Genomic DNA, 14307 nt, shown 5'->3' on the forward strand with positions numbered 1-14307 from the left:
GAATTGATTGCAAATGGGCACAAAGGATTTGGGGGGGTAATGGAAAACGTTCTAAAATTGAATTGTAGTGATAGTTGAACTGTAAATTTACTAAAAATCACTGAATTGTACACTCAGAACAGGTGAATTTTACACCTCATTCAAGCTTTAAAAAAATTTTTTTTTAACCTCTTGGGGCAAGTAAAACTACAAAATCAATACCATGACACATGGCGCTCAGCCACAGATCTTGGAGCTACCAACAAATCAAGCAAGATATTGTAAGCTGAAATCCGCTCGGTTCTGACATAAGACTCCGCCAAGGGTTTAACTATCTGAGGCTGTAATAACAATATCTGATTGTACCCCGGATGTGCATTTTTAAAATCCTTGTTCTAAATTGTACTTCAGTTGTCAATATATAACAGTTGTTCACGAAGTTCAGTTTTGCTTTACAGCCTTAACAATGAGGTCAATTCTTAGGGTAAAAGCACAATTTAGGGGCAAGTTAACTAATTTCTCAGTGCCAGTGAAGAGATGCCTGAGACCAAATCCCTGCTCTACTAGATGTTATGTGACCTAGGGTGAGTCTGCCTCTGCCTCAGTTTCCTTATAAGTAAGGCAAGGATGATAGAACCTTCATTCATAGGTCATTGTAAGTATTAAGTAAGATAATACACGCAAAGAACAGTGTCCTGGCCTTCAGTAATAAACAGCGGTGACTATCGCTATTATCAGTATTACTACTATTGCCATCTCTCCTATGGGAAACCTTCCTTTTCTAACACTCTGCTCCAGCTTTGTGCCCTACTATTGCCTTGGTGGAAGTGGCCAAGACCTCAGGGATGGTACTTAGGAGGGCAGAAGCACTCCTGAAATCCAGCCAGGTGAATGGACACAGACAGAGGCCGCCCCTGGTGAGCACGACCCATTTGATGTACTAGCTCCCCTTCCACCCTGAAAGCGAGACAGCTCCTCACATGAGACGCTCAGCCCCATTCCCCATCCCCAAGGCTTTCCTGCGTGTGTGTCCCCAGCCCTGAAATCTCTTTAGTGCATTCCTCTCAGATGTTCTGCCAGCTTTGTGAAATAATCCACCTTTCCAATGTCTCCCTGTGACATCTCATTTCACATACTTGGCAAGATTTCCCCGTGGTGCTCCCTCCCCCTCTCCCTGGCTATAAGTAAATTAATTAGCAGTAGTGGGCTGCCGGCGGGTATGTGGGCTCTAATGAGTTTGTCTTCATGGCTGACATCCCTGCTGACGTGCAGGGTCCCAAGGGAGCAGGAGCTGTGCCTTCTACTCGATCTGTTTCACACTCATCCCAGCACTCGTGCAGATCTTAGCTGACAGAGGGCACTGCACAGCGGGTAAACAGTGGCAGGGCTGGCAACGACAACAATGGCCACGGTAATATTAATAATAAATGCCCATCAGGCACGCACCACAGGACCCACGGGTCAGCACGCTGAGTCAAACTGCAGGCTCAGAACTAAAGATGTGGAATGTAGTGCCTGAGTTTAACCAAATAGTAGAAGAGAAGTTTCCCTATACAGAAGCCTTCCAGCTAAAAAATAAGGACTCCTTTAAAGCGTAACTGCAACAGCATTATCAAATGAAGAAGGAATGTTAGAATTCACATATCACCATTTCAGGATCCCTAATGAACAAGTGGGTCTAGGCATTGAAATCAATGACTGTGTTTATTACAAAAAAAAAAAGAAAAAACAGATATCGTGAGCCTCCTGTTGAAAGTACACAATACTACGAAGTCATCTTGCCAGAAAAAGAAAAAATACCTGAACCTGACCCAAGCTCCTAGATGAAATTTTCTATCTGCAGGACCTAGAGAGAACAGAGGAACATGCGAAACTACACCACAGGGGATGCAATAAGCAAATCCAGACTGTGGGGAGCTCTATGGGTCCAGTAAAGCAGTGTCTTCAACAAATAACGCGCAAGGAAAATGGAAATGGAGACCACACCCACAGATTAAAAACTTAAGTAACACATCAACCAGTATCCGCCAATTGTACTGCATAGGCATTTACTTATTTCTTTGTTTATCTATCTATTTATTTATGAGGGAGGGGATTTTAAAATGCTCTTTATTTTTAAAAAAATTTTAATGCACAGAAATCTCTTGCATTCCTATACACTAACGATGAAAAGTCTGAAAGAGAAATTAAGGAAACAATCCCATTTACCATTGCAACAGAAAGAATAAAATGCCTAGGAATAAACCTTCCTAGAATTGTTGCTCTTCTAATTTTTAATTTATAATCAGCATTGCTGTCACTGTATTTCATTTAAGACATTATCAACTGCAAGATGCACTATTATTTTATGTATTATCAAGAAAGAACAAAACGCTGCCCATTAAACATGCCATCAATTGTAAAATGCATCCCAATTCCACATTCCTATGAAGAAGGTGATATCTACATTTTATGAATGAGTAAACTGAGCCCCAGAGAAGCTAATTAACTTGCCCAGGGCCACACAGCCAATAAGGAGCATAGCTGGAATCTGAACCCAGGTTTGTCTAACCCAGAATCTGTCCTCTACCAGAGGCCATACCCGGTGAGCCAAAGGCACAGGCCAAGACCGCTGCCTGTACCTGGAGGCTGTTACCTCCCTTAGGTCCACCTGCTGGGGTGGGCGGAGGGGGAGGGCAAGAGGGCACTCACAGGGTCTGGATGGCCCGCAGGGAGGTGAAGGTGCCCTTGGCGAGACTCTGGATCTTGTTGTCATACAGGGAGAGCAGTGAGAGGTTCTGCAGATCCTGGAAGATGTTGGGCCGGATGCAGTTGATCTTGTTGGCATTCAGGAGCCTGTGGGCAGAGCCAGGGCCAGATGGTGAGGGGAGAGGCACAGAATTGGACTCATCATGTCCTGGGCACCTTCCTAGGTGCCAAGCACGCGTTATGTCAGGGAGGAGTCCACGGAAGTAGGTGCAGGGGATCTGGCCCTCTGGGTGTCCACTCCACGCAGAGGAGCTCCGGCTGCCTTCTCTGTGCACAGGGACCATTTAGTCCCCCACGCTTCTCTCTTTCAAGGAACTGCTAGAGGTGCCCAATGGGATTCTGAGACAGCAGAGAGCACAGTGGCCAAGTCACCTCCCAAAGGCATTTGGGGGTACCCTTCTCCTCCCCTTCTGCTGGGTTTCCCAGGAGGTGAGAGGGTGCATTTGGCTTCTGTGCTTCTTGGGTCCTGGGAGAGAATCCTTGCCTGAACGCTCAGCGCTCAAGGAGGCTGACCTGGGCCTGGGTGTCCTCCTGCAGGAGACAGCTCTGTCCCCAACCACACCGAGCTCAGCAGGAACACAGTTCGCATCTCAGCGGCCTCTCAGCTCAGGCGTCCTGCAATCAGCTCTGCATCCACCTCTGCCTCCCTCTCTGGCCTCTGCAGAGCCCCCTAGACTCTCACAGCCTTGCCAGGCCTGCCATTCCCCAAGGTCTTTGCCTCCCACACCCCAAAGAGGACGAAAGAGAGGCCGGAGGAATACTGCCCCCCCTCCATGGGTCCCACCCAAGGTCACTCGCATTTGGGTCCTTACAGGAGCTGTAGGGTGAACAGGCCTCCAAACACTCCCCGGGGGAGGTCTGTGATCTTGTTCCCATAGAGGACCCTGGAGAGAAGGCAGCAGAAAGGAGAGTTAGAGGACAGCCCGGCAGGCCGGGGCACAGCTCTGCAAGTCCTGCCCACACAATGGTGCCACCCCTATGCCTTTCACATGCCAGGTCCCAGCAGTGTAGGCTTGTTATAACAGTGGCCAGCAGATGGCAGTAAAGTGCGACAGGAAGGGGTCGCCGGTCCCTACTCTGCACAAAGGTACCCTATGGGATAGAGGCAGCACGATCCCCATCACTGCGGGAGCACCCCTCCCTCACTCCCTGCCCTCACACACGGATCCCACAGAAGCCTGCAAGGGCCCCTCCGGGGAACCTCATGGGAAATTAACCTGGTTGGGGATCCAAAAGGAGATTGTTCAAAGAGAAGAAAATCCCTAGGGCAGGAAAAATTAACATATTTTCAGGGAATTACAAGCAAAAACTGGAATGCCAGAAGGCACGTGCGGTATGAGCTCCAGCACATCAAGCGAGTCTTTCCAGCACAGACAAAACACCAGAAGGAAACAGAGCAAAGTGTTAGCTGTGCTGAGATCTGGCGGCAGGACTGCGAGTGGGTTGTTTTATGCTTTAGAATTTTCAAAGTTTTCTACATGGAGCATGAATTCCATATATAATCAGAAAAAATGCAAAGGTTCAAAAAAGACAGGCAGGCAGAAATGGGTTCAGACAGATGGTGAAAGCATCATGGGGCCTGGGGAGGGGGGTGTATTACGTTCCAATCTCACAAGTGGCCCCCCCAGCCACCCCCGGAAACATTCTGTCTGAGTAAAAACAGAGTGTGCCATCTCTGAGATGGTTCTTGGAGGACGGCGTAGCAGGAGCCAAGTAGAATCCGGGTTGGCCCATGTGGAGAGCTCCAGTGTGGCTTGAGTGGAGGAAACGAATGGGACAGTAGCTTGGATTTTACACAGCCAGCACCAGGAAGCCTCTGGGACATCATCAGACTCCCATTGGAAAGATCCCCCCATCTGCTGTGTGGAGTAATGCAGGGGGCAGGAATTGAGGCAGGGGTACCAGGTCAGGGCCTGACCAGGCAGACACTGTCAATGTCCACTTTTTGCATGACCTCGGCATAAAAGTTCCTATATGGTGAGGGGGCGGCTGCGACCAGATACCCATGAGCAACAGGAACCCACTTAGATGGGCTACTGTCATGTTCCAATATAGGAGGAGATTCGCTCACTTTTCAGAGGAAGACCCTGCATTTTGGCAGCCACCTTCAGGATCTCTCAGCCAAGGACAGTGACCCATCACCAGGCTGTCGTGTACAGCTGTGTAGGTTGCACACTGCACAGTTTTAGGGGTGCCATTCCCAACGGCCCCACGCACTACCTTGCACTCTATTCCAAGAGAAGAGGGTGCACACAGAAGACACTGAGCTAGCGGCCTCCTGCACTGCCCCAGGGGGAATTCCATTCTGTTCCAATTCCTAGGCCCCGAATCAACGCCAAGCCCATGTCCAGTGCTGCCAAGGGACGGGTGAAAATACTCATTCCTAAGACAAATGAATGGCCTCCATCAACAGGGAGCTAGCCTGACTATAGGACACCCTGAGTTCACTCTGTATGGAGACAAAGTACCATGGGACCTCAGAGAGTGAGGGGCTTAGTGACCCTGGGAGAGCGAGCAAGGGTTCTTGGAAAACGAGATGAAGTAACATTTCCGAGATTAATTTTCAATGCCACACAACGTTTTGTAGATTGATGGATCCCCAGCAAACTGTTGAGGGAAAGGAAATACTGGACAGGGTCGGGGAGGCAGGGGAGGCAGGAAACACTCTTCACAATCACTCATTACAACTTGAGATCAGAGCATGTTTGGGACAAAAGATGTAAGCTGTGGCAGATTTCACAACTGGAGCTGGTGGCTGCCGCCATTATAGGACCCAGGCAAGGCTTAGGAGGACGGAGTGCTGGGCCTCTGTGGGGAGGCGGGGCCAACATGAAGGCTGGGCTGAGTCAGATGACTGCCACAAAGAAGGCTGGGAAAATCCCCACCGCAGAAGGGAGAGCATCACAGTTGTCAGGGGCAACAGCTCTGCCTAGCTTTTCCATGCACTCAGCCCTTGACTCCCTCCTCCCCCTCCCAGCTGCAGAGGGTCCACAAAGAGGAAGGGAAAGCTGGGTACAGCCACCCTGGTCACTGCAGCCAGTGGGAGACCCACTGAGGCTGTCTGTGCTCCTTCTCTAGCGCCCACCAGAGGGGCCCTGAGCCCTGGGCCCTGCCAGCCTCCTTGGGGGATGCCCTGGACCACTACAGAGCCTTGGCACTGCTACTCACAGCGAGTTCAGGGACCGGAGGCCCTGGAAGGCGTCGGGCGCAATCTCCGAGATCTGGTTGTTGCTCAAGTCTCTGCAAGGTGAGCAGAGGAGAGACGGTGGCTGAATCTCTCAGTGGCCACCAAGTCCTGACTGTCCCCCCTACCTCCCAGATACCACAGGAGGGCAGGGGTTTCTTTGAAATTAGGAAAGAGAAGGGCCAGCTCCCCATCCACCCGAAAAACCCACGACTGCCCACTATTTCCCTGTGCAATCCAAGGGTCATGCACGGGTGGGTACCCTAGCTTTCCCCTACACACACCCCTCACAGCCTCAACTGCTTCTATGGGTGCCCAAGCTGAAATGGTCAGCTCTGGTCATGTGCCAGGCTCGGGCTCAGCATCCTATTTAGGCCGCAAGACAGCCCTTCAAGGAGGTCGCACCACCGCCATCCCCATGTCACAGATGAGCCTGGTAGGAAGGCCAGATGATGGCTTTGCCGGGGGCTCAGCCACGGCAGGCAGAGTCAGGACCTGCCCTGGGGCTGTGGCCTGCCTGCTCCAGGCTCAGCCCCGTGCTGACCCCCAGGAAACAGCAGGAGGCACTCACATCCTCCGAAGCTTTCTGTAGGGAGAGAAGGCTCCGGGGGGGATGGACTTGATCCCATTGAGCTCCAGGCGGCTGCAGAGAGAGAACACCGAGGAAGGACAAGGGCAGGTCACCCCACCCCTGCCGTTGCCCAAACCAGGCCCTTTGCCCGCCAGCCTCTGCTCCCACCCTCCATCTGGAGGTAGGGGGGCTGCCACAGGCAGAGAAAAGGGACAGGTTTTCAAGCTCCATTATCCCAGGCTGCCATGGCTGAAAGGGGCTCACCAATGATGCTAATACTAAGAAACCAATTCTTTTTTTTTTTTTTTTGGCCGCACCACGGGGCTTGCAGGATCTTAGTTCCCCGACCAGGGATCGAACCCGTGCCCCCTGCGGTGGAAGCGAGGAGTCTTAACCACTGGACCGCCAGGGAAGTCCCTAAGAAACCAATTCTAGCAGACTCACCCAGCTGGGCTGGACAGATGGACCACAGAGGCATACCCCTCTCCAACCCTCCAGAGTTGCCAGCCTTAGGCAGACAACTCGGCCCAGCTGAGGCAAAGCATGTCTTCTCCGTTTGCACTGAGGGGCCTCAGGGCAAGCCTTGGCGTAGCGCCTGCACTGGCTCTTCACTGGCCCACCACAGCCTGGCCTGGCCAGAGGGGTGCATCCCAGCGCCTGCCCTGCTTGTACTCACATCTCCGTCATGGTCTCGGGCAGGTTGGCGGGGATGGCGGTGAGGCCTTTGCCACGACAATCCACAATGCCGTTGCTACAGGTGCACATGGCTGGGCAGGAGCCGGAGGAGAGGGTGCAGGAAGGCACGTGCCCCGCCTCCCCCTGGCCTGTGGAGACAGTGGGCTGTGACCTCAGGGGGCCCTGGGCCAGGACCTCCCTTCCCAGATACGGACTGATGGATGGGAACAAGGTGCTTCTCTAAATGAGGATGAACCAGAGGAGATCACCAAGGACCATGATGTAACTCTGCAGGTGCCTGGTACATAGCAGGTACTTGTTTGCTGAACTTGAATCTGAACATAACTGTGCTACATGAGCATGTGATTTGCACGCTAGGAAATCCTACCCTCAGTTCTGAGGCTCCAGGCTCTAGTCCAAGTCACTCAACACTTCTGGCCTGAGTATGACAAGGACCATGTTTATTGAGCGCTTACTCTGTGCCACATGCCATAGTAAGTGTCGTACATGCAGTATCTCGTTGAATCCTACTGCAAAGAGCATGACATCATTGTGGCCACTTTACAGGTGAGAAAACTGAGTCCTCAACATTAATTAATTAGCACATGAAATTCACACATCCTCAACATTAATTAATAGCACATGGAATCTCACCACATAGGTGGTGAGATCAGGGTGAAGCCCAGTGTCTGATGTTAAGGACCCACACTTTTTAAAACCGAGGTATCATCGGTTATACCAAGTGCACCATCGTAAGTGTACAGCTGGCTGCATTGCCACATGTGGGTACAGCCACAGAACCGCCCCCCCGACGTGGAATATTTCTATCACCCAAGAAGGTTCCCTCATGCTCCTTCCCTGAGGTAGCCACTATTCTGAGACCTATCACCAAAGATCTGCTCTGCTTGTCTGTGGACTGCACATAAAGGAAAGCAGACGGCAGGCTCTCTTGCATCTGGCTTCTTGCACTCAACGTAAAATCTCCGAGATTTGCCCATGTTGTTGTGTAGTTTGTTCTTTTCTATTGCTGACTCATAGTCTATTGTACGGATATGCCATCATTGGCTAATCCAGTCTCCTGTTGGTGGACATTTGGGCAATCTCCAAGTCTGGGATATTATGAAAAACGTTGCTTGGATGTTCTTGGACGTGTGTTTGGCAGAACATGTGCACATACCTAGCAGTGGAGCTGCAGAATCACGTCTCACACACGCCGCAGCCCTGAGCACGGCGGTGTTCGAGTGCAGAGTCTCGGGGGCTGCCGGCGCTGAGGGGGAGGGGACAGCCCCCCCACCCCCGAGCCTCACCCTGAGGAGAGGAGGCCGAGCTCTGTGTGGCTGGCGGGCTCAGATCCACAGGCTTGGGGGGAATGGGCAGCCCCTAATCCTCTGTCACGGATCTGTGAGCTGGTCATTCACTCAGCAAACATCCCTTGAGCATCTATCTCTCTGTGTCAAGTGTGAGCACAGTACTAAGAAATGGCCAGAGAACACAGCACACGTACCCATGTTTTCATGGACTTTGCGATCAGTCTATGCGGGACTCCCTCTGGGGCCAGGGAAGGCTCCCTGGGCCCTGCAGGTTGAGAAGGGAGCAGCAAGGTGGGGAGGATGTAACCAGCAGGGAAACAGCCTGCCAGGAGGCCAGGGTGGGAGGCATCTGCTCCCGGGAGGGGCAGAGGCAGGCACGACTGAGACGCAACAGTGAGGAAGCCACCAGGCAGAGGAGGCACAGATGCCCTCGTCCAGCCTCGCAGAGCTGGAGGGCAGTTTGGACTCTCCTAGGAGCACTGAAAGGCCAGGTAGGGACAAAGCAACAGTGACCAGCCCAAACCTGTGGCTCTCTTTAGGTCTTTCTGGCTGCAGTATGGAGATTGGAGGGGCCAGAAAGGAAGTGGGGTGGCCAGGCAGGAGGCTCTCCCAGGACCCCAGGTGGAATGGACTCTGGAGTCCATTTCACTTCGAACCAGGGCTAGAAGGCTAGAACCAAGGCTAGAAGGCCCAACTTAATGACTTTTCCAGATAGCAGGGGTGAGACAATGGGCGATGGGAGAGGGGGTAATAGGAGGGGGCAAGGAGTGGGTGGAGTGAGGGGTGGGAGGCAAGGGCGGGAGCTCTGGGTAGAAGCAAAGAAGCAAAAGGGAGACATTGGGTAGAAGGGATGGGACAGAAGGGGACAATGGGTGGGGACAGGAAAGAAGTGATGGGTAGGAGACAGGAGGGGAAATGCAGTGGAGGCAAGAGGTGATGTGGAGACAAAGGTGATGGGTGAGACAACAGATGGGGAAGGAGAAGGAGAGCAGTGAGGACAGGACACAATGAGTAGGGACAGGAGAGAACATGAGCGAGGGTAGGAGACGGTGAGATGTCCTCACCCCATCCATGGATGAGGACCGGAGGTCACGGGTGGGCCAGATGTTAATGCGTGCTGACAGGAGGTTAGTGGGAGGGAACAGGAGGCGGGGCGGGGGGCAGGCGAAGGGCAGCCGAGAGACCCGGCAGGGCCTGCACCCACCTGGGCAGCTGAACTCACTCTTCTGGACCTCAGCCACGTTGAGGCCGCGCAGGCTGGCAGGGCCCGAGCACTGGGTGAAGAGCCCGATGGTTGGCCGCTGCCTCAGCCACTGGGAGAGCCAGGCCAGGTGGCAGTCGCAGAACAGGTGGTTGGAGTGCAGGCGGCTGTGGGGTGAGGGAGGAGACAGGGTGGCTCACGACCCACCTGGGCCCCCAGCCCCTGGCCGCACAGTGGGAGCCCCTTCGCCCACGGGGCAGGGGGCCGAGCCCCTGGCGCTCCACTGGGTCGGGGCCCGGCCTACACCCAGTCAGCTGCGCGGCTCAGCCCCGACTTGGGGATTATCTGCAGCAGCAGGAAACTTCCCAGCAGCTGCCCCTTCCCTCCCAGCGGGCTCGGCGGGTGCGAGGGGGCACCCCTTCGGCTGGAGTGTGCCCAGTGAAGATGCATCTCACTGAGCTCACGTAGACCCACTGCCCAAATCACCTAACTCATCTTCAAACACAAAACAAATCATTTGTTGTCCAAGGAAAACATCAACTATAAATGACATTCGACGTCCTTCCGTTGTAGATCACCTCCCCCTCCCCCAACTCCACTCAGCCCCCGCCCTGAGGTGGCCTCCGGGGGTGCAGAGGAGGCCGAGCTCCTTCCCCTCTGCCCCCGGCACCTCCCCTGCTCAGCACTGTGCTCCCGGCCGCCCCGGGCTGACTCACAAGGTCCGCAGCTTGGGCATGTGGTTGAAGCTGGACACGGGGATGGTGGTGATGCTGTTGTTGTTCAGAGTCCTGAAAGAGGGAAGCCAGAGTCACTGAGCGTCCGCCCAGCAGTAAGCCGCGTGGGAAGGACGGGCACAGCTTCTCCCTCACACTGGCTCACAGTCTGCCCTCGAGGTGACCAGCCCTGGGCTGGACCCGGGGGCTACGCCGGAGAGTCACCCTCAGGGAGACCCCTGAGCTGGGACAGTGATGAAGAGGCAGCTGCACCACAGACCCCCAGGCTGGTAGGACGGGGGTGGGGGACACAGAAGGTGAGGATGGGTGCAGGCTCGGGCTGGCCTGGAAGAGAGCGTGGGGTTTGTACAGACGGAGGGAGAAAGGCGAGGCACTGCAGCCTTGTGTGTTAGAAACTCCAGAGAGACACAGCCACTCGCCCTGGGCTTCATCACGAGCAGTTTAAGCCTGGGTCACACTGCCACAGGCATGACCCCAGGAGTACACGCCCTTCCGTCCTTGGCGACAAGTCTAGGAGAGCAGAGAGCAGGCCTCTGCCCTGGGCTTGGCACCCACTTCCCAGGCCTCCCGCCTCCTGTGGGGCTTCCCAGCCCAAACACCAGCTGCTTGGGCCTCAGCGCCCGTGATAGCCAGCTCTCCTGCCTCTGTTTCCCTTCCTATGTTTCACTTACAGCACTTCCAGCCCCCGCAGAGCCCGGAAAGCTCCTTCCTCAATGCAGCTGATCTGGTTCTTGTCCAGCTGTCTGTGGAGCAAAGGAAGGTTATAGAGAGGATGGCTTGTTGCCTACAGCGGGGATGTCCAGGCATTCTGATCAACCACTCCATTAGTTTAAAAAAAAAAAAGACCTGACCCCAATCATTTGTCCAGTACATACGTGTTGATCCAAATAGTAAATGTTAATAAAAGCTTAAATTCTTTCTCATTTTTAGTTAAAACAGTAAGTATAAATAAGTTATATTATACTCCTCTCCCCAACCTTGCATATTTCCTGGGGAGCAGGCACCGCCCCCTCTCTGAAGACCACCTAGAGGGTGCTTGCTGGTGGCTGTAAAATCAGAGTCTGTCACAGGAGCCATGGCAGCCACAGCCGGCAAACAGATTTCAGCCTGAGTGCCAAGTGAGACCGACTCACAGTGGCTACCTGGACTGCTGCTCCCAGAATAAACTGAAGCTGTGATTGGGCTCCTTGGGAAAGAACGCGGTGATCAATTACCAATGTCTACTACAGGCACGAGGGTCAGGGAGTGACAAGCGTGCCAGGCATTTGCCATCACCATGGCAGTCAGACCTGGGTTGGGGTGGAGTGTAAGCCTGGACCAGAATAAATTTGAGTAATAGAAATAAACCATTATATTTAAATAGCATTCGGCTTCCCTGGTGGCACAGTGGTTAAGAGTCTGCCTGCCAATGCAGGGTACATGGGTTCAAGCCCTGGTCTGGGAAGATCCCACATGCTTAGCTGTGGACAACTAAGCCCGTGCGCCACAACTACTGAGCCTGCGCTCTAGAGCCTGTAAGCCACAACTGCTGAGCCCACGTGCCACAACTACTGAAGCCTGTATGCCTAGAGCCTGTGTTCCGCAACAACAGAAGCCACCGCAGCGAGAGGCCCGTGCACCACAACGAAGAGTAGCCCCTGCTCACCGCAACTAGAGAAAAGCCCGTGTGCAGTAACAAAGACCTAACGCAGCCAAAAATAAAATAAAATAAATAAAATTTAAAAAATAGCATTCAACAAAGTGTATTTATTTCCATATCTCATTTAAACCTCAGAGCGAGCTGTGAGATAAATATGATGTCCCCATTTTGCAAAACAATATATAGAGGCTCAGTGAAGTTAACTGACTTGCAGCAGCTTATACAATATGGACCTGCAAGAAAACATTCAGACCCAGCTCTCCCCACCTACTGGAGGGTAAGGGCACAGAGACTGTCCATTGCAATGGAACAAGGACATCACCCAAGCACCCCACAGTTCATGACACTCCCTTCCACCTGGCCCCAAAAGGTTGCCTGTTTTCTCCAGCCCCAGACTGTTCCAGAAGACCATGCTGGCACGAGCCATCTCAGAGCCCAGGCCAGCTCCTCGGCTGCCTGGACCACAGGGCTTGGGGAGACCCATAAGGATGCTGACAGGGGTGGCCCGACAGTCCCCAAGCCCCTCTCCCTCCCAGGCCCATACTCACAAATTTTTGAGGTCTGTGGCTCCACGAAAAGCCCTTCTGGGGATGGCCTGGATGCCGTTCTCACTCAGGTCCCTGCGAGACAAAGCCAGAGGGAGAGCACTGTCAGAAAAGATTTCTCCAGAGTGCCCTGATGAGTCAGGGAGGTCAAGCAGGCCAGGCAGTGCCCAGACCAGACGCAGCTGTATCCCAGCACCTGGGACAGTGCTTGGCATGCAAAGGTCACTGGGTAAACATTTGTCGAATGAATGAATGAGTGAATAAATGAGCTGGAACTCGGTCCCCAGCCACCTCCCCTTCTCTGGGCAGAGGGGTTGCAGCTGGGGGGTGCAGCCTGGGGCAGCAGGGATCAGCTCTGCCAGCCCCCAAGCCTGCCCACCAGACCCACCAGGGTCAGCTCAGCCCCCAAGGCATCGTCCAGGGCTGCAAAGGAGCAAGCAAAGAAGGAGCTTCTCGACGGGGCCCACAGCTGCCCTGATACCTATAGCGAGTCTAACTACCGTTCCTGATCTGTTTTACTGACCAGGAATGGAGGCTTCAGAAGAAGGCACAGCTGGACCCCAGATAACCCAGCCAGCAGGTGGCCCACCAGGTTGTGAACTCCAGGCTGGGTCTGACTCCAGACCCCATGGTCTCGGGGACTGCAGGGGGCAGGGCTGCCATTGAGCCTGGATCCACACGGGGCACTGAGCGTGCTGGCCTAGGGACTGCCGTGCTGCATCCCTGCCCTGGGGCTTGGAGGGCAGGGACCTCTGAGGACTCCATCACCTCCCCATTATTAAAGTCCTGAAGTGAGGGAGGAGGCGTTGCAGGGACTCAGCAACTCAGCTTCTGCTCCCCAGCAGGATTGGGCCTCAGGCACCTGTCCACCTGCCTCTCCTCCCTCTCTCAATCCTCATTGCGGAACGCCCCTTTGCTTCCCACCGTGCTGATAACAACCGCCCCCCAACGCCTGCACCACCCCGCGTGTTACAAGTTGAGTGCGTCTGAGCCTCGCACTAACCGTGGGGCAAATACTACTGCCGTCCCCCTTTCGCAAAGGACAAGAGGGAGGCTCACGGAAGTTACACAGCTTTTTTGAGGGAACACTGGCGGGTTGGCGGGTGGCGGCTCCAGAATCTGAAACTGGCAGTCAGGTTCCAGAGCCTCCCCTTGCACAGCAGCCCTGGGAGGAACTGCAACCTCAGACGGCCAGGGCTGCCTGTCCCCACGTGGGACGGGCAGTTCTGCAGACCCCGGACCCTCCTCCTGGGCCAGGCCCATGGGGCTTTGACCATCTCCATCCCTTCAACCATTCACCCCACGGGCCTCAGGGTTCACCTCAAATCTGAGAACACAGCCCACAGGGCCACTCAGTGCACTTTCCCCTGAGCTGCGGGAACTGCTCCCCTCTGTCTGGGTTTTTCTGCTGAGACAACAAAACAGAAGCATCGCAGCAGAGCGCATGGGGCCCTGACCTCAGAAAGGCAGGTTCGAATCCCGGTTCCCCACCTTCTGGCTGTGCATCTGTGGCTCAGCCTTTCCCTCCTGAGCCCCAGTTTCCTTGTGTGCAAAGTGGGGGAATACAAGCCTTGCAAGGCCTGCCCCACAAACCGCCCCAAACCCTGCCCCCTGCACAGAGTGTGAGCTAACCTCTGTGAGCTCCCTCCCCTCCAAACCCCGACCCCTCCTGTCCCCGAGCTGCCTAACCGGCCCCAAGCACCTGTGGTCCAAAAGGGCTT

At 54.1% G+C, this 14307-nt stretch overlaps 1 protein-coding gene across 1 annotated transcript in view; it reads right to left on the minus strand.

Moving 5' to 3' along the window:
- SLIT1 (slit guidance ligand 1) overlaps window positions 1-13386 on the minus strand; it is a 58926-nt gene extending 45540 nt beyond the window's left edge. Inside the window, exons 1-9 of the mRNA XM_089897983.1 lie at window positions 12590-13386; window positions 11074-11145; window positions 10385-10456; window positions 9672-9835; window positions 7159-7306; window positions 6483-6554; window positions 5896-5967; window positions 3540-3611; window positions 2671-2814 (exon numbers count right to left, since the gene is read on the minus strand). Of these exons, the coding sequence (XP_089754109.1) occupies window positions 2671-2814; window positions 3540-3611; window positions 5896-5967; window positions 6483-6554; window positions 7159-7306; window positions 9672-9835; window positions 10385-10456; window positions 11074-11145; window positions 12590-12801 (1028 nt within the window). The 5' untranslated portion in view covers window positions 12802-13386. The remainder of the gene's footprint in view (window positions 1-2670; window positions 2815-3539; window positions 3612-5895; window positions 5968-6482; window positions 6555-7158; window positions 7307-9671; window positions 9836-10384; window positions 10457-11073; window positions 11146-12589) is intronic.
- Window positions 13387-14307: the final 921 nt, after the last annotated feature.

Source organism: Delphinapterus leucas, chromosome 16 (genome assembly GCF_059928025.1).
Source record: "Delphinapterus leucas isolate spDelLeu-1000000601 "Yukka" chromosome 16, BTC_Dleu_Yukka2, whole genome shotgun sequence".
In the NCBI taxonomy this organism is placed as follows: Eukaryota; Metazoa; Chordata; class Mammalia; order Artiodactyla; family Monodontidae; genus Delphinapterus; species Delphinapterus leucas.